At 49.6% G+C, this 19,454-nt stretch overlaps 1 protein-coding gene across 1 annotated transcript; it reads right to left on the bottom strand.

Annotated features, from left to right (window-relative positions):
• Positions 1 to 9,594: 9,594 nt before the first annotated feature.
• LOC132479588 (galectin-7-like) lies at positions 9,595 to 18,169 on the bottom strand. Its single transcript, XM_060083129.1, has 5 exons — positions 17,962 to 18,169; positions 13,583 to 13,713; positions 11,278 to 11,366; positions 10,335 to 10,536; positions 9,595 to 9,708 (listed from the first exon to the last, which is right to left on the bottom strand). Exons 1-5 carry the CDS (start codon positions 18,167 to 18,169, stop codon positions 9,595 to 9,597), a joined length of 744 nt encoding a protein of 247 aa, XP_059939112.1.
• Between the last annotated feature and the right edge of the window lie 1,285 nt (positions 18,170 to 19,454).

Genomic DNA, 19,454 nt, shown 5'->3' with positions numbered 1-19,454 from the left:
CCAGGGAAGTAATGCGCTCAAGGCTTTCTGTCAACACCAGTTAACTGTGCAACTTTTAGAGGAAAGAGGCCCAGCATGAGAAATCAAGACAGAATAAGTGGCTCCCATATCAATTTTAAAAATCGATCTTCTTACCTGCCACATCAAGGACCACCTGGGGCTCCTTGACAGAGATAGACAGCTCGTGAGGGGGCATGGGGGAGCCGCCAGAATCCCCGGGACCGCCTCAGTTGTCCAGCATGGCCATCCAGAGCAGGATCCCCCTTTCCCCTTCAGAACTGAGGGCACGCCCATCTCCAGAGACCGGTCTCTTTGCACACTGGGCATGGCCTGGGGGCACTCCTGGCATTTACAGGCCCAGTGGCCAGTTGACTTACATTTGAAGCATTCCCTCTTGTTGGTTTTACCTCGAGACTGATGGTTGAAACTCCTTGTCCCCTTTGGGTTGCCCTGAGGTTGCCAGGCATGGCTGATAGCAACTGTTACCTGTTTAGCTTGAGCCTTGGCCTGCCTTTTCTCACATTGAGCTCCTCCTGAATTTGATCTCGATTATTAAATACCCCAAAGGTCACCTCTAAGAGTTGGTGCATAGGGGTTTGTGGGCCTAACTGTCACTTTCGGAGTTGTCACCTAATATCTGGGGCAGACTGACAAAATGTCCCAGCAGAGCTTGACCCCCGGGAGTGGAGGGGTCTATGTTAGTAAATTTTCTAAAATTTACTAAAACCCTGAACCTCCACAAGCCGTCCCTGAAAGAGAGTTGGGTTTTCTTCTTTCTCTTGGGTCACTTCCCTGACCTTTTCATAGTTAACTGGCTTTCTGATGCACCTTCTCATTCCTTCTTCTTCTTCTTCTTTTTTTTTTTTTTAAATATTTATTTATTTATTTGTCTGCGCTGGGTCTTAGTTGCTGCATGCGGAATCTAGTTCCCTGACCAGGGATTGAACCCGCGCCCCCTGCATTGGGAGCATGGAGTCTTAACCACTGGACCACCAGGGAAGTCTCCCTCATTCCTTCTAATAGGCATTGGACCATGTGGTTCCTGGCCTTCATTCCCCCGCAGGGAATTATAATCCCAAGTGGGCTCCTGATTTGGGACTGTGTCCTCACCCACATCATAAACGTGAGGTTGGTCCCTGGTGAGCTGATCAGCGTGCCCCTGGACTGCTGTCTAAATCCTGTGTTTCTTCTCATGGATACAGCTGGTAGATAGCACTATTTGGACATCCTTCCAAGTTAAATCAAAGTCCAGGGTTAGGGGTTGAAATCCTTCAGTAAATCTACTAGGGTCTTCAGAAAATCATCCCAGCCTTTGTTCACATTGGCCTAAGTCAGCAGAAGGGCACAGGTACTCTGACTGTGCCTTCGCCATTTGCCACTTCTCTAAGAGGGCATATTCTCCCTGATCCTGGGTGATAGGAGTCCCACTATGGGTTACCTCAGCAGGACTAGCCTTTTCATCCTGGGGTACCAGTGTGGATAAAAGAGCATAGGGAGGTAGGATTTGGGATTGGTCAGGGGGATACAGGGTAGGAGAGGCTCAGTTTCCTCCCTGAGAGTGGGGGGTGGGTGTTTAAAAGAGGATTGTCTAAAATGGAGGAACGTACACACTGAAGAAACAAAGTACGTGTGGCAGGGCACACAGGCAAACTCAGAGTGAGTTGCAAGCAATAGGGGTGGCTTAGGTCGCTCATATAGGGGCAGTTTTCTGGGTTGTTTTTCTGGCCAATCATCCCCATACTTTGTCCTGTAGTGGGCACCCATCTCTCAGCCAAGATGGATTCCAGCTGGCATCTTCTCCCTCCTTTTGTCCTTCTCCTAGACTGAGGGCTTTCTCTGCACATGTGTTGGGCTGGGAAATCCACAAGAATGCACCCAATCAGGGCCCAATGCTCCCGCTGGTATCCCATCTCAAAGCATCAGCAGGAGACCAGCTGCAGCTGCTGAGTCTGGGGCCTATCTATCTCCTACCTCAGAGCCATTGGAAGAAATGGGAGAAAGAAGTTTCAAGTGGCCGAAACTCACCAGTTTTCATCCCCACAGCCCTTCCACACTGAGCAGGGGGGGTCTCCTGCCCCAGCAGAGCCTTGTCTCCTCTGTGATACTAGATGTCCCTCAGCCCTCTGGGATCTTTCCCTCCAGATGGACCAACAGATATTGTCTGTGCCTCCCGGCTGTGTGGCCACAAAAAGGAGGTTATAAACAGGTTTTCTTCTTACAGAATTGCAAAGACCAACCCTCCATGTGAGGCAGGTGACAGGGTTAGGAGTCAGAGGGCCTGGGTTCAAATGTCAGATCTGCCACTTAGAACTGTGTGTCGTGGGCAAGTCACTTATCCTCTCTGTGCCTCAGTTTCCTCATCTTTACAATGGGGGCAATAATAAGACCTACCTCTGGGTAGTGTTGTGAGAAACATATGAGTTGATATGTGGGACATGTTCAGAACAGTGCCCGACACACAGTAGTTGCTCAATGAACGTTCTATGTCATGACTACGTCCTGTGATCCCATCTATGGTCACCTATCACCACCGGCTCTGGCTGCTGTCTCTGCCATTTCTATAGTCACTTCCACCATCCCATTATCTGTTCTCCATGTTCTCACCCCGCGAGGTCACAGCCCTCTCCCCTTTATTTGCCCCAAAGTACCACTAACAGTAGGAGGAAGCTTTTAGTAAAACCTGACTGACATCTTGCAATGATGTAAAAATCTTGTCAGATGCCCTCGCCTCCTTCCTGCCCCTTCCCCGGCCTCTCCTGCAAGGCCCCTCCAGGCTGCTGCTCTTCCTAGCTGCCTGCCGGCTGCCATGCTTCAGGGCTCTGCTCACATCCCACAAGCAAGTGTTCTCTTGATTATCACTCCCCACATCGCTCCTTGAATCCGGAGTCCCAAATACGCTTTCCCCAGCCAAGGTAAGAAGAACGCATTGATGTTACTGTAGTAGATGCTTTGTGAGCCCAGCATCCCCGACCTCTTTCTGGAATCAGCACCCCCATTATGTTTTGGGGACCCAGGGATCCCTCATTCTCAAGCCCTGTGGCTCTGGTAGGGCGGGCCCCTCCCTCCAGCTCCAGGGAAGTGCATGTGACTCAGAACAGCCAATCAGAGCACCTCAGCCCCTGGTCACGCCCCTCGGTCACACCCCTTGCTCAGTACCTGGGAGTCAGGACAGGGCTTCTATTTCCCTGAGGCCACTAAGCGGACGGGATGTAAGCCCCGAGTGGCTCAGCTCTACCTTAGCCGTGTAGTCCGGAGACCCTGCCGGAGAGTGAGGACAACGCTGAGGGAAGCAGAGCCAGAGACAAGATTCCCGCGAGCAGACAACTCCTCAATGGGGTGTGCTCAAAACCAGACTTTTACATTAATGGAGTCAATAATTCTCCTTTCTTTTTCCCATTTTAAAAGAAGTTATTTATTTATTTATTTATTTATTTATTTATGTCACCAGCAGCCAAAAGAAACCTTCCTAATTCAGTTGGCATGATCTCTGCAGCGGTGCGCTAGCCGGAATGTGGAGGACATCAATTCCCTGTGGAGTAAGGAATCCTTCACTGTCATGGAGTAAGGGGTCTGGTGCCAGTTACTCGGCTTCTACTCCTGCTTCCTTACCTAACCAGCAAAGTAGAGTGTTCCTGTTTCACCAAGTTAAGGCTGCACTTGAGCCAAATTTTTAAAAAAATATTTTTTTTTGCCTGAAATGCTATCATGAAAATGAAAAGACCCACCAGAGAGAGCAGATATTTGTTACACATATAATAACAAATGCTTACTATTTACCGAGCACTTGCTGTGACTGTGCACAAGAGATCATAAATATGATCTAGCACCTCTGGCAGCTATAGCAAAGACCACAGACTGGGGGCTCAAACAACAGATGATTATTTCTCAGTTCTGGAGCCTTGAAGTCCCAGATCAGGGTGTCAGCATGGTCAGGTTCTGCTGAGAGCTCTCTTCCAGGCTTGCAAATGGCCATCTTCTTGGTGTATCTTTCCGTGGCAGAGAGAGAGCTCTGGTGTCTCTTCCTCTTCTTTTTTATTTATTTTTTTTCATTTGGAAGATCTATAGTTTTTCACTATATTTAATTCTATGTCCCATCTGTTTTTTTTTTTTTTTTTCTTTTTTGTGGGATCTTAATTCCCCGACCAGGGATTGAACCCAGACCCCGGCAGTGAAAGTGCTGAGTCCTAACCACTGGTCCACCAGAGAATTCCCTCTCTTCCTCTTCTTATCAGGGCACTAATTCCATCATGGGGACCCCCACCCTTATGATTTCATCTAAACCTAATTACCTCCCAAAGGCCCCACCTCTAACTACCACCACATTGGGGGTTAGGGCTTCAACATATGAATTGGTGGGGAGGGGTACAAACATTCAGCCCATAGCAAAAGGTAAGGTTTATAGTGACCCCATTTTACAGATGAGGAAACTGAGATACAGGGAAGTGTGGTGTTGTGCCCATGCTCTCACAGTTGCACACTCAGGATTTGAATCTGGTGGTCTGGCTTACTGATTATACTATACTGCTTCTCAAAAGGTCAGTATTCAGAATATACAAAGAGCCCCTGTAAATAAACAAGTTGACTCAATAGAAAATGGGCAAAAACATGAATAAGCAGTTGCCAAATAAGCAGCATGGTCAATAAGCATATGCTAATATGCATATGCTAAGAAATGCTAATTAGAACCATATGAAATACCATTATCCTGCTAGATGAGGAAGAAAGTTAAGAAGTCTGAAAATATCAAGTGTTGACAAGGATGTGGAGCAACAGAAGTGCTGATGGAGAGGTGTAACTTGGTACAAACACTTTAGAAGACAATTTGGCATCACTCAGCAAATGCCTATGCTATAACCCAGCAATTCCACTCCCAGGTATACGTATCCTAAAGAAACACGTGTGACATGTATCCCAGGAGACCTGTTCAAAAACGTTCATAGCAGCATGGTTTGTAATAGCAAAAACCTGAAAACATCTCAAATATCTTTTGTCAGCAAAATGAGAAAATTGCGCCATGTTCATACAAGGGAAGACTACACAGAAGTGAAAATTGCATGAACTGCAGATACAGCATGGGTGATTCTCAGAAACATAATGTTCAGTGAAAAAGCAAGCCTCAGAAGAATACCCACAGTATGATACTGTTCTTTAAAAAGTACTTTTTGTTACAGAAAATTTAAAACACAAACAAAAGCAGACTGAAGGATATAATGAACCCTCGTATCTTGATCAGCCAGACTCAACAATTTTTAACTCAAATCCAGCTTCACTTCTACCCCACTCCTCTTGTATAATTTTGAAGCAAATCCCAGACATCATTTCATTTCCTTAGTAAATATTTCAATGTATTCTTCTAAGATAAAAACTCTTAAAGAAAACCATAACCTGAATACCATTGTCACACCAAGAAAATTAACAATAATTCCTTAATATCATCAAATATCCACTTTTCCAATTGTCACATAAATGTAATAAAATTATTAGTAGTTTATTTGGATCAGGACCCAAATAAGGTAGATTCACTGAAGTTGATTGACATGCCTCTTAAATCGCTTTTAATCTGTACGTTTCTTTTTTCACCTTACGGAAAATGATGAAAGTTTACTAGATTCTTATACACTATTCAAACAAGGGTGGAAAGTGTCTAAATACTTTAGTCAACACTGCAAGCTACCAATTTCATCAATAACAGGCCATTTTTAACACCCACTATGTTAACTATTAATAAGCCACTCAATACGCAAATGAAAAGCCATTTCTAACATTCATCATGCTAATTAGTGAAGTCTCTGGTGTTTCTCAAAGATAGTTGAAGCCCTTGAGGTAACTGCCTATTTGGCTTTTGATCAGATGCTGGCTGACTCTTCTGGAAGTGTGTATTCCAGCTTAGGCCAACTGATGGCCCCTGGAGTTTAACTTAAATGACACATATATTTAAATCACCCTGTGTCTTAGAGTGAGTTCCTTAAAAACAGACTCCAAGGGACTTCCCTGGTGGTCTGGTGGTAAAGAATCTGCCTTCCAATGTGGGGGACACAGGTTCAATCCCTGGTCAGGGAGCTATGATCGCACATGCTGCAGGGCAACTAAGCCCATGCACCACAACTACTGAGCCTGCACTGTAGAGCCCACAAGCCACAACTACTGAGCCCGTATGCCACAACTACTGAAGCCCACGTGAACCGCAACCCTTACATCACACCATACAAAAAATTAACTAAAAATAGATCATAGACCCAAGCATATGTGCTAAAACTATAAAACAGCTAGAAGGAAACATTTTAAAAATTGTGACCCTAGGTAGACAAAAATTTCTTTTTTTTCTTCTTTTTCTTTTTGCCCATGCCGAGAGGCTTGCAGCATCTTAGTTCCCGCACCAGGGATTGGACCTGGACCTTGGCAGTGAAAGTGCCGAGTCCTAACGACTGGACCGCTAGGGAATTTCCAAAGGTTTCTTAAATAGGACACAAAGGCACACACCATAACAGAAAAAAAAAAAAAAAAACCTGATATGGTGGAATTCATCAATTAAACACTTCTGCTCTGAGAAAGGCACAGTTTAAAAAATGAAAAAAAATTAGTCTTTTGTTTTTAGTCTGTGTTTACATAGAGGAAAATACATATTACAAATTCACAATACATATATTTGGCAAAGGACTGTATCCAGAAAATATAAAGAACTCATAACCCAATAATAAGAAAACAAACAATCTAATTAAAACAGGGGGCTTCCCGGGTGACGCAGTCGTTAAGAATCCGCCTGCCAATTCAGGGGACATGGGTTCAATCCCTGGTCCAGGAAGATCCCACATGCCGCGGAGCAACTAAGCCCGTGTGCCACAACTACTGAGCCCTCATGCCACAATTACTGAATGCCACACACCTAGAGCCCATGCTTCACAACAAGAGAAGCCACCGCAATGAGAAGCCCGCGCACCACAACAAAGAGTAGCCCCTACTCGCCGCAACTAAAGAAAGCCCGGGTTCAGCAACAAAGACCCAGTGCAGCCCCAAATAAATAAGTAAATAAATAAATAAATAGGGAATGTGTGTGTGTGTGTATATATATATATAACTGAATCACTTTGCTGTACAGCAGTGATTAACACAATACTGTAAATCAACTATACTTCAATAAAAAAGTTTAAAAATTTTTTAAAATAAAAAATATTGTCTTTCTATAAATGAAAAAAAACTATCTCAGAGAGTCATTTTAAGGATTGAACAAATGGTTAGCACAGTGACTAACACATAGTAGGGACTCAGGAAATGTTAGCTAAATAGGTATATAAATATATATATTCCAATTTTCCACAAAGTGTACAATGTAGATAAGTTATTATATAAAAATGACTAGAAAGAAACACACTAATATATTGAGTGATTATTTCAGAGTGGTAAAATTGTGGGTGATTTAAAAATTCTTATTCAAAACTGTGCAATAAGTGTGCATATATTTTCCTTCTTTTTTTATGCATATATTTTCTAATCACAGTGGAGATTATAAAAAAGGTAAAAGCTTTGGGCTGTTGTAGGTAGGTCCAAGGAAACTCACTGAAATGTAGTTTGTATGTAGGAGATGATATGACACCAGTAGACATCCAGCGGGTTCAAGTGACTTTAGTTGTGTTTCTCCTTGCAGTGGAGCCCTAGGAAGCCAGCAAAATGAATGAAGCAGTATATATATCTCTCTGTTACAAAAACAAAGTCTCAGTGTAGGAAAGTGCAGCTGATTTTTGTGTGTTGACTATGTGTCCTGCTACTTTCCTGAATTCATTCATTCAAGTTTTAGCAAGGGGGGGGAGAATCTTTAGGGAATTCTACATATAAGATCATATCATACATATATGATATAATGTATATGTATATATATATATTTCTTGAAATGACAAAAAGTTTTAAGTACAATATAAACTTCACTTTTTTCTTGAACGATTTATGAATAAGTTGCCAACATGCTGCCTCTTTATCTCCAAATAGTTTGTATTTTGTATAAATAAGAACATTCTCCACTATATACACGGTAAGACAGAGGTGAAAGCCAGGAAGTTAACACTGATGAATCATTACCGTCTAAAGGGCAGAATCCAACCCCCTTTGTGATTGTGCCAATAGTGCCTTACTTTCCACTGTAATTTTTGAAATTCGAACTGTATAGTATGTTATCTTTACAAACATTTTTTAATGTTCAATAACTACATGAAAACACACATAAAATAAAAATTAATTCATTTAACAATGAGCCCTGGAGTCCCAAGGGATGCCAGATTTTCTCAGGTCTCCGCAGGGGACCCCTCATTCCACTGCCCCCCAGAAACATATTCAGGAGGGCCGGCATGGGGAAAGGTAGCTATAGGCGGTTTGCAAAGTACAGAAAAAGCTCAGGTCCTGAAAGGGCTCGAACTGGCGCCCAGGCTTGGTGGTCCCACAGGATTTTCCACCTCTCTTTAAGGTGAAACCAAGGAAAACAGGCCCCCGCTTCTGCACCGATTGCCAAGATTGCAATGTTGCCAGCGGCCAGGAGGGGGCAACATATCACTGGTTTCGCAAGGTTCCAGGCCGAGAAACATCCGGCAGGGGCGCGGCTCCGGACTTTCCAACACGTGGTGCGCTGCTGGCACGCAGCTTCCAATCCCCTCTCCGTCCGCTGCTCAGAACCACAGCCGATGCGAGTGCCTTGTGGTTGCGGGATTCGGGGGCGCTCCCGTGGTCTGGGCTCCTCTCCCACGAGTGGCCTTTTAGGGACAACAAAACCACCCCCCTGAAACCAGAAAATCCCCACCTGGCACTCAGGGCTGACTGGGCTTCTGCATGTACCCCGCTCCCCGTTCCCCCTCCAGAATCCCTCGCGTAGGGCCGGTGTCGCAGGGCCGTTGAGTGAGCCGAGGAGGAAGAAGTGTGAGAACGGCGCTTTCGACAGCAGCGGGGTCACAGGAGCACGGCCCCACGCGTCCCGTGTCGCTGCAGTATGCGACTGCCTCGGGACGCGAACTGGCGGGCCCTGTCCCAACTCGGGGACAGATGAGAGGCCGGCCACGCCCTGATTGGCTTCCAAGCCCCTTCCTGCGCCACCTGTCTGCAGGCGCCGAGAGGCCGGGGAAGCGACGGAGAGGCATAAAACCTCGGGCATCGGCGCGGGGAGCCGGAGATTCACGCATCTTCTCCGCGAGGCTGGGGTCTCCAAGAGACCTGTTTGCAGACGTACCGATTGGGGGGTCCGTTACACCCACGGAGCGGGCGCCAAGGGATGGCTTGGGCCCCTGCAAATTCCCTAAAGTCGCCCCCCACCGCGTTACCACCTGGCTGCTTTGCAAAGTGCTGCAGGGGGGCAAGCCAAAGCCTCACCTCCGCCAGATCGTGACCCTCCTCAGGCCTCCAGGGACACAAAGTGCCCTCGGAGATCCAGGCCTGGACCCGCCGCGGCCACGCAATCGCTGTGTGACCCTTAGTCAGCGTCTTCACCTCCCTGAGCCTGCTATCCTCGTCTATATGAAGGAGACACAGACACACAGGAGGCGCACAGAAGGGAGGCTAAGACTTTATTTGTCACCCAAGACCCCTGTGCCCCGTCCCCACCGGCCCTCCAGGGAAGGCTCAGAAGATCGTCGCGAACTCCAGCTGCACGTCCCCGTCCACTTCTACCAAGACCGCGCGCTCTGGTGGGAGCCGGTATCTGAACTCGTAGTATTCCTTGTCCCCGAGCACAAACTGCAGGGGCGAGGAGACAGGGTTTATGGTTCCCGAGGCGACTGCGGGGTCATTGCCGACTCATACCAACGCTGCGTGACCTCGTCACCCCCGCAACCCCGCATTGAGGAAAAGGGCTACTCTTGATCCTAAGCCCTTGCCGTGAGGATTCAGTGAGTTCATTGTTGGCACGGGGGTGCTTTTTAAGCTTTGGCGGTGGATGTAGTCTCCACGGTGCCCGCGTCCACCGCCTCACTGTGACGCACAGCTTGAAAGTGGAGAACGGCCTGGGTGGTGGAGGGTCTACAGCGACCACTCCCTGCTGGGACTTATTTTGGGTCCTGTCTCCCAACCCATCCATCCCCCTGCCCCAGAGCCGCTACGTCAGATGCCAGTGGACAGGGAATAGGGTCCGGGATGTCCACGCCTCCCCGCTGGACACCCACCCTTTGGGCTCGTGTTCTCGCGTCCTTGTCACCGCCATACGCCTGCCCTCTAGTGCGCTTGCGCCAGGGGAGGTGAGGGACTGGGGACGCGCTGCCCAGCCTTGGCCGCGCCTTTGCTCCCCACCTCCGCCAAGGGCCTTCCTGGCCTTGCCAAGGGAAGAGACCTGGGTGTTGGCGGCCACCCCTGGGACAGAGACGCACCTTGAAGCCTTCTCTTTTGGCGATCAGGAGCAGGTCGAAGGTCTCACCACGCAGGAAGGCAGGGTCACTGCCGCGCTCCTCTGGGCCCCAGTTGCCGCACTTCAGGGTGTTGATGACCACCGTGGACTTACCCGGCCGGGGGTTGAAATGCAGGACGATGTCACTGTCGTCCTTGTCACTGCACATCAGGTTTATGTGGAAGCTGTTAGGTGGCAGATGGGAGGGGGCGTCAGAGAGAGGACTTACCGATTGCCAGAGCACATCCAAGTTTACAGGGACCTGAGAGCCACACGCCAGTGAAGGAGGGGTGGTGGACTGGAGGCCAAGGAGCCCAGATTCCAGGACATCCAGAAACCAACTGGGGACCTGGACACACATCCACCTAGGCAAGGGTCACTGTACTATGGCCTGGGTCCCCCTCATTTCCAGAGTCTGGGAGTTGCCAAGGAGTCATGGTCCTGAAGACCAGGGTGCTCCTGGTTCCCAACCACAGTGCTCCTGATCCCCCAATTCCCAGAGGGCTGGGAACAGTACCAGGGACCCCAGTTTTCCCAGGCATCGTAGATTCCCAGAAATCCTGAAGCTCCCGACCCAGGAAGTCATAGGTTTGATTGCTGAGGCCTCCCAGGTGCCCAGGGCACCTCTGACTCACAGGCTGTGTTTCCACAGTTGCTTCAGACTCAGACTGGAAGTCTTACAATAAGTAAGAGCCTTGGATTGCCCTGGAACTCCCAGACTCTTAGAAGGTTGTAGGGACCCAGGGAACACTGTCCTGGGACAAATGAGTAAGACATGAGATGCCAGAAGGTGGGAAATAGCTTGGGGATTCCAAGATCCTGGTGGGCAAAGTTGGCCCGGGGCTGCGTTCTCTGGGCTGTAAGAAGTGGGGTCAGCTGAGCTTGGAGACCTCCCATCCCTTACCGCTGAGGCTTGGAGGTCTCACCTTTCAGCATCCTCGGGGACAACACCACGAACTTTCATCACGGTGCCGACTTTGAAGCCATCGGGCAGCGGGACCCTGTAGGGCAACTTCTGCAGAAGCAGGGGTGCGGGGGCCAAGGTGGATCAGGGAGGCAGAGGAGAGAGACACATGGGTCAGCGCCGGGGAGAACATGACCAGGACCCAGGCCAGCAGAATCAGAGAGCAGAAAGGGCACAGAGGCAAAGGAAAGAGAGCCAGGCGTAGGGAAAGGGTTGGAGAGAGGAACACAAAGAATCAACAGGAAGATACTCAGAGAGGTAGAAAGTAAGGGGGAAACACCAAGGGGGAGATGGGAACATGAGATGGATTGGGTCAACCCAGAAACAACAACCCAGAACATCATAGCACGCCCGAACACCCACTTTCTGCTTGAAACAGGAGACCTCAGCAAAGCACCAGCCCCTACCCCATTCCAGTGCAGCCTTGGATCCAAAACCTCGCCACCCCCACTCCCCCGAAGCACTCACAAGATTCCCTGGCATGGCTGGAACAGCAGACAGGCAGTGGTGGTGGTGGGTGTGGCTGCTGGGACCTTAAGTAGAAGCAGGGCGTGGCTGGTCCTGGTGACTCACCGTCACCCCTTTCCACACCCACCACCCACACCTGGCACAAACCCTGGCCCTGAGGCCATGCTGGCCAGCACCCTCCTTCTAGGGCCTCTGACACCCCTGCAATCCCTGAGTATTCCCAGGTGTACGGTCCCTCTCCTCTGAGCTGATGATGATAGGAACAGTTAACAATAATGACAATAATAATAACATTATAGGGACTTCCCTGGAGGCGCAGTGGTTAAGAATCCACCTGCCAGGGGAGAGGACACAGATTCGATCCCTGGTCCAGGAAGATCCCACATGCCTCAGAGCAACTAAGCTCGTGCACCACAACTACTGAGCCTGCGCTCTACATCCTGTGAGCCACAACTACTGAGCCTGTGTGCCACAGCGACTGAGCCCATGTGCCACAACTATTGAAGCCCACAGGCCTAGAGCCCGTGCTCTGCAACAAGAGAAGCAAGCCACCTCAATGAGAAACCCGTGCATGGCAGCGAAGAGTAGCCCCCACTTGCCACAGCTAGAGAAAGCCTGTGTGCAGCAACAAAGACCCCACGCAGCCAAAAATAAATAAATAAATTTATTTATTTAAAAAAAAAAAACATCAGAGAAGGATCGTTGAGCCACCATCCCTCCAGCCCTACCTTCCTGGTGCCTGGTGGAGAGAAAACACTCTCGTGCCCATTTCATCATGGAAAACTCGAGTCCTGAGAGGCTAAGCTGTGGGTTGCAACTCTGGACCCTCTCTCCCAGGTTAGGACCTGCTGACTAGGGCTAAGGATGTGTCTGCACTGAAATTCCGGTTTATGCTTCTGTAATATAATCATAACCATGGCAACAACAACAATAATAATATCAAAGGGAGCTCAGAGGGGCGGGATATTTTGCCTGATGGTCAAGGCTGTCTCCTTGGTCCCTAGTGCAGTGCCTGGCACACATAAGTGCTCCACAAATATGGGTGAAAGAAGGAATAAAAGATACCATAGCTGCCATTAACGGAGCCTCCGGCCTTTCTAGCATGTGCCACAGACCACTGATCTCAGACAGGCCACTGACGGAGGGCCATTGATCCCCCTTATTTGACAGATAAGGAAACTGAGGCTCAGAAATGAGAAGCAGCTTGCCCAAAAACCACAGCTGTGCAGTACCACGGGGACTGTGTCTCTGGCTTTCTTGATCTCTGGAAGTTTCTCTCTGGTTTATTCTGTCTCCAGGATGCCCTAGTCTCTCTGACTCTCTGTCTCTCTGGCTGTCCAGTGTCTCTGTCCCCCCGCCCCCCGACGTGTTCCTGTTTCTCTCCTTTGAGTCTCTCTCCCTCCTCCTCCCAAAACCCTTCCTCTCTCCCATCCGATATTCAGAACAAGGGGCGGGGAAGGAGTGGTCTCCTATGACCTGCCCCCCAGCCAGACCAAGGAAGAGAAAAAAGTGGGACCCTCCACCCAGGCCCATTTCCACTCCCCACAGCCCCAAACTCCAGAAGAAGAATCCAGGTATGAAGGGTAGGGTCAGAGGGAGAATGCTGAAAGAGGGTTCTGGAAGACAGGGACGGGGAGGTGGGGAGCTGGGCAGAAGCTCCTCCTAGCAGCCCCCTCTCCGTTTCCACCGCCCTACTCCCCGCACCCCACCCCCATTGGCGCCCCACCCGGCAGAGGGTGAAGAAGCCTGGGGCAGAGCCAGGAATGGAAATTTTGGGTGGAGACAAGCAGACTCAGAACCTGATCCACAGCCTTGCGGGCGTCCCAGCCTCCCTCTGGGCCCCTGACCACACAGCTCGGGCAGTTGGAGGAGCCAGGCAGGGCCTCGGACAGGGAGGCTGGGCAGCTGCATTTAGGCCTTTCGTTGGGGGCTGCAGGCACCCCCATTTGGCAGAGGAGAAAGCAAGCTTAGAGAGGGCCAGCCTCTCACCAAGGCCTCGCAGCAAGGATGGGCCAGGGCCTGGGCTGGAGCCGCTCTGTGTGCCAAGGGCACCTCATCGGGACTTTCAATAGACAGGACAGTGGGGTCTGAGGTGGTAACACCAACCTCTACTCGGGTGGAGAGTTTCCCAGGATGATGGACTCCATTACTCTGATCACTCAGGGTGTCCCTTTTCTATACCTCATGCTGTATATTGCTGTGTATCCCACTAGCTCATCTTTTCCCTGATTTCTTCATTGTGGTTGGATATTTCCCCACATGCTGCCGACCTGAAAGTCCTGACTTGACCTTGCTGTTTGGCCAAATGTTTGCATTGAGTCTGTTACCAGTTTGACTGCTCGTTCATTTCCAGCAGTCACATATGGGCATCCTGGATGGATTCTTGCTCACTTGTGTTGGTTATCTTCAATCAGTTCTGGAATAATATGCTAAGGAGCATTTTTGTTTCACCTCTAAATAAGTGGCAGATGTCCTTACTTCCCGATACTCTTTTTGTTTTCTCAAGCTGTAGGTCACGCTCGTAAATCATCCAGGTTTGACCGGAACACTTCCATGAGCCTTGACAATACACAGACCTGGGCAACCACCACCCCAATCAAGTTTTAGCCCCTGAAACAGCCAGACCTCCTCCACCTGCCCTAGGAAACACTGTCACTCCTCAGCATTTAAGAGCCACCACGCTCGTTTGCCATGAAAACAAAGAGAGGGATGCCCAGCGGGCTGAGTTTGCTGGCTTTCCCCTCCTTCAGAAATAACTGGGGCGAAAAGCACTAAGTGTACCACGGTGTTTGTAGGAATTGAAAATCCCAGGCTGTGTCCATGTCAGCTTCTTGGAGACTTTGGGTTGGTTTTCAAAGTGAAGATAATTCAGGGGCTGGATTGGTTTTGTAAATTAGTTTACCAATGAGGAAAATGACATGTTTTAAAAATCTGACCCTTTATTTTTTTGGCCCTGCTGTGCTTGACTTGTGGGATCTTTTTCCCCTGATGAGGAATTGAACCCGGGCCCTCGGCAATGAAAGCACCGAGTCCTAACCACTGGACCACCAGGGAATTCCCCAAAATGTGACTTTTTCTTAAGCTAGGAAGTCCACTGGAAACCTTACAGTTTTATTTATAAATATAGTAAATTGTATCAAATGCAATCACTTGCAAAGGAGAAGCAGTTGCTGTCCTATTTGGTTCCATTGATAAACTGAGTTCATTAAACCCCTTTAAGCATTTTAATCAGAATGTGGGATTTTGACATGTTGAGTTTCAAGTATTTCCACTGTCTCTCCAAGGCCAAAGTAATCTTGTACATTTCCATCTTGCGCTGTGAAAACACTGATTTGCTGTTTCTCCTCTTCTGCCTTCCTTTCCTTCTTCTGCTGAGCAGTTGGGTGCTCCAGCGGTTAGGCGGGTGAGTAAGTACTGCCTCTGGGGGGTGGGGTCCCACTGGGCGGGGTGAGGGGGCTGAGGGGGCACCCCTCCCCCAGGGCTGGGTCAGCTGGGGTGTCAGAGGGCGCCGGTGAGGAGGGTGCTCAGCAGAGGCTGGCCCTCAGGAGGGGGGCAAGGAGGGCGGCGGAACAGCGGGGAACGCAGCCCCGACGTGGAAGGAGGTGTCTGTGCAGAGGTGAGGATCACTGGGAGGTGCTGGAGCCCAGCGAGGGAGGGCGACTTCCCCAGGGGGAGGAAATGCCGTGTGGGTGTCAGCGATGGAAGCAAGTCCAGAGCTGCTCTCTCCCTGTCAGAGGAGGGACGTATAGGTGTGGACCAAAGAAATGGGCCGTGAACCCTGTGACATCGGGCTGGAAATGGAGGTGTCCGTGTGAGCTAATAATTACATGACTAAATTTATGTTAACATTTTTGGGTGTGATTTGTACTGTGGTTATATAGGAGAATTATGCTTCAAAGATGCACACGGAAGGGACTTCCCTGGTGGTCCAGTTTAAGACCCCGCGCTCCCAATGCAGGGGGCCCGGGTTTGATACCTGGTCAGGGAACTAGATTCCCCCCTGCTGCAATGAAGACCTGGTGCAGCCAAATTAATTTTTTTTTAAATGCACATTGAAGTATTTAGGGGTGAAGTGTCATGATGCCTGCAACTTGCCTTCCAATGGTTCACAGAGAGAAATGGCAGATGTGGAAAATATTAACACACCTGGGAGCCTAGATGACACCTCTGCAGGTGTTCATTGTCCTCTTCTTTTAACTTTTCTGTAAGTGTGAAAATTTTCAAAATGGTGGGGGGATAAATCAAACTTGGGGTTCTGATTGTACAGAATCCGGACTACCGTGGTTCCCAAAAAGAGCATCCTCTCCAACATCCCTACCCCCCAGATGAGGCCTTGGAAAGCAGTGGAGACAAGAAGAAGCTCCCTGGAGGCAGAACCAGAACCAGTCTTTGATCTTCATGTCCAGTGGGCTTGATCTTTGCTAGGGACCAGTGTCTGCTGCACGTTTCCCTGTTTCCCGTTTCCTGAATAAGAAAGCCTTCACCTTAGTTTATTGGGTGTCTAGGGCCAGCCTTGGCTGGGCGTGACAAAGAGGACTGTGTGTGTCTTCCACCAAAATCCTGGCCTCTGCGCTGGGCACAGTAACCAGATGGGAGCTTAAGGTTGTCTCCACTGGAAGAGGAGGTGAGTGGTCTGGGTAGGGGAAGAAGAGTACAGGTGAACATTATTGTAGACAAAGGGGTGAACTGTAACAGGGAGCACCAGTTGACCATCCAATATCCATTATCACTTTCTTTCTTAATCAGACTCCTGACTCAGTCCAGGATGGCCATGTGGCTGTTGCATTTCCCCGGGTCCCAGTTACTTTTGTTGTGAAGCCAATTACCCCAACGCTTTGCGGCTTCAAACAACCATTGTGTGTGTGTGGGCTCGTGGCTTCTGTAGGTCAAGGGTTTGGACAGGGCACAGAGGGAATGGCTTGTCTATTAAGGTTCCATGATATCTGGGCAACCTCTGTTACTGTGGGGCTGGGATCATCTGGGTGACCTGCACACAGCCTTCCTAGGAAGGCTGTGCATCTTCAGAGTAGCCGGACTTCCTTCATGGCAGCTCAGGGCTCCGAAAGCCAGTGCCCTTTCAGCTCACCAGATGAAAGCTGCCTCCTCTTTTCTAACCTGGTCTGGGAAGTCATGCCAAATCTCTTCATGCTATACTCTATTTGTTATGAGTGAACAACTGAGGTTGGCCTGCATTTAAGCCTCCACCTCATGGTAGCAGGAGTACCAAAGAATTGGTGGTGGTATTTTTGGTGATAATTTCATACTTTTGTTATTTTTTTTTAAGATTTAATTTAATTTTTATTGTTTTGGCCGTGTTGGGTCTTCATTGCCGCGCGCGGGCTTCTCATTGCACTGCGGTGGCTTCTCTTGTTGCGGAACACGGGCTGTAGGTGTGCGGTCTTCAGTAGTTGCAGCACGCGGGCTCAGTAGTTGTAGCTCGCGGGTTTAGCTGCCCCACGGCACGTGGGGTCTTCCCGGACGAGGGATCGAACCTGTGTCTCCTGCACTGGCAGGCAGATTCTTAACCATTGTGCCACCAGGGAAGCCCAGGTTCTTTTTTATCAGAGGACATTCCCAAGGCCGTGACTTCCCCCGGCTCCCCACTGCCCTTGCCGGCAGACTGGAGGGGCATGGCCGTGGTGCTGAGTGGGCACACACCCCTGGCTCCACTCCGGCGCACTCTCCTGGAGGACTGAGGGCGGTGCCCTGGGCTCATCAGCAGGATCTGTCCCGAAGCCAGACCGAGAGAGACAAGAGCCACACCTGCAGGTCTGTTCCACTGACCAGCCGCACAGGACCGAGCTGGGCCCACGGACCTTGGTCTGGATTGTGCTGGCTGGTCGTTCTTGCCTAGGTTCACAGGCCAACAGCCAGTGTCCTTCCTTCCCTGCTCATGACCACACCAGCGGCTCACTCCTACCTGCTGCCGTCACACGCCTGGCAACCTTGTGTTCCGGGGCCAGCCAAGAACTGAGACCCCAGCAGGCCCCTAGTTCCCAGTAGCCAAACTCCGCTTTAAACTACTGCTGCCTAGCCGTGTTCTGGAGGCTTCTACGCCAGGAAAGTGCAGAGAGCATAGCAAGCCGTGGAGTCCCCAGTCCCAGACCCGCGATGCTCCGCGGAGGCACCGGAACCTCTCTGCATTCCACCCCCCAAAACAAGCGACCTCTGCGCCCACCTGTCTCGCGGACCTGGGCGCACCTCCGGCCACCGCGGCCCAGGACGGAGTTGCGGGGCTCAGCTGGCCGGCGGTGGACGCTGGGGCGGGTGGGGACCCGGGCTCCAGCCCCGAGGCAGTGTGGACCCACCAGGCCCACCTCCGTTCCCGCTGCCCGGAAAGCCTGCCTCCCATTTTTTGTTCCACCTCCAGAAGCACCTGGTGCCATGGATTCCCCGAGCTGTTTGGTGGCTCTGAAGTCAATGAGTTTCTTCTATAGTTTTCCAACTCCAGCCTAGGATTCAATTTCTGGGGTTTCCTAAGAGGTCACCACATATCCAGTACCTAAATTTTCTTCTCTCTCCTTTTCTTTGGCCCTGAGGGTTTACAACTTTAAAAAATCCTTTAAAACATACTGGTTAAGGGCCAGACGCCTGGGATCATTTTTTTGGCCCTGCATTCCCTGACGGCGTGATCTGATGTCAGTTGCTTTTCTCGTTGTGTCTGTACAACAGGGATGACAACAGTCCCCACCTCATAAACTTGATTAGTTGACAGAAACTGAAGGGTGAACATCGACCAAGCGCCTAGAACTGTGTGACACATACCAGGATATGCCATTTGCATGGGAGTAACTGCCGCTAGTGGGTTTTAGGAAGGGAGCCACATTCAAGTGACACCTTCTCTAAGTTTGATGTGTCAGCCACATACATTCAGATGACATTTTTGCCTGACCAAACTTGATCTAGTATTTTGTCTAGCTGAGTTCCTTTCCTATTTTTCTTGCCTGGCAGGGCCACAATGTTTGTAGATATTCAAATGACACAAAGGGTCCACACATCTTTTGTCTTGCCTGACTTTGTTTTTTAATTAATTAATTAATTTATTTATTTATTTATTTTTGGCTGTGTTGGGTCTTTCTTGCTGTGTGCGGGCTTTCTCTAGTAGCGGCGAGCGGGGGCTACTCTTCGTTGCAGTGCGCGGGCTTCTCATTGCAGTGGCTTCTCTTGCTGTGGAGCACGGGCCGTAGGCACGTGGGCTTCAGTGGTTGTGGCTCGGGGGCTCTAGAGCACAGGCTCAGTAGTTGTGGCGCACGGGCTTAGTTGCTCTGCGGCATGTGGGATCTTCCCGGACCAGGGCTCGAAGCCGTGTCCCCTGCATTGGTAGGGAGATTCTCAACCACTGCACCGCCAGGGACGTCCCTGTATACACATTTAAACGTCTTACATGATCCTGGAGCCCTCATAAGGAAATAAACGCAAAGAAACAGCTAAACCTTCAAGCTAAGAACAATAAAAGCAGTTATGGAAAAGTAACTAATATGTGGAGAGGCTAAAGGAAGGTAAGAATTATTTTAACAAGGCCTGTTTTTATTGAACACTCTAGGTCTCAGCTTGCTGATAAAAATGTTACTTTCCTTGGGTATAAGTAGGGTGTCTTTCACATAGTAGTTTTTATCTCCTGTTTTCAGGAGAAAAGGGGAGGTTAGAGCGCCCTTCCTGCATTTGCTGCTT

This window comes from Mesoplodon densirostris, chromosome 19 (genome assembly GCF_025265405.1).
Source record: "Mesoplodon densirostris isolate mMesDen1 chromosome 19, mMesDen1 primary haplotype, whole genome shotgun sequence".
In the NCBI taxonomy this organism is placed as follows: domain Eukaryota; kingdom Metazoa; phylum Chordata; class Mammalia; order Artiodactyla; family Ziphiidae; genus Mesoplodon; species Mesoplodon densirostris.
The sequence above is the reverse complement of the archived record's forward strand: the minus strand, read 5'-3'. Positions and strand labels throughout refer to the sequence as shown.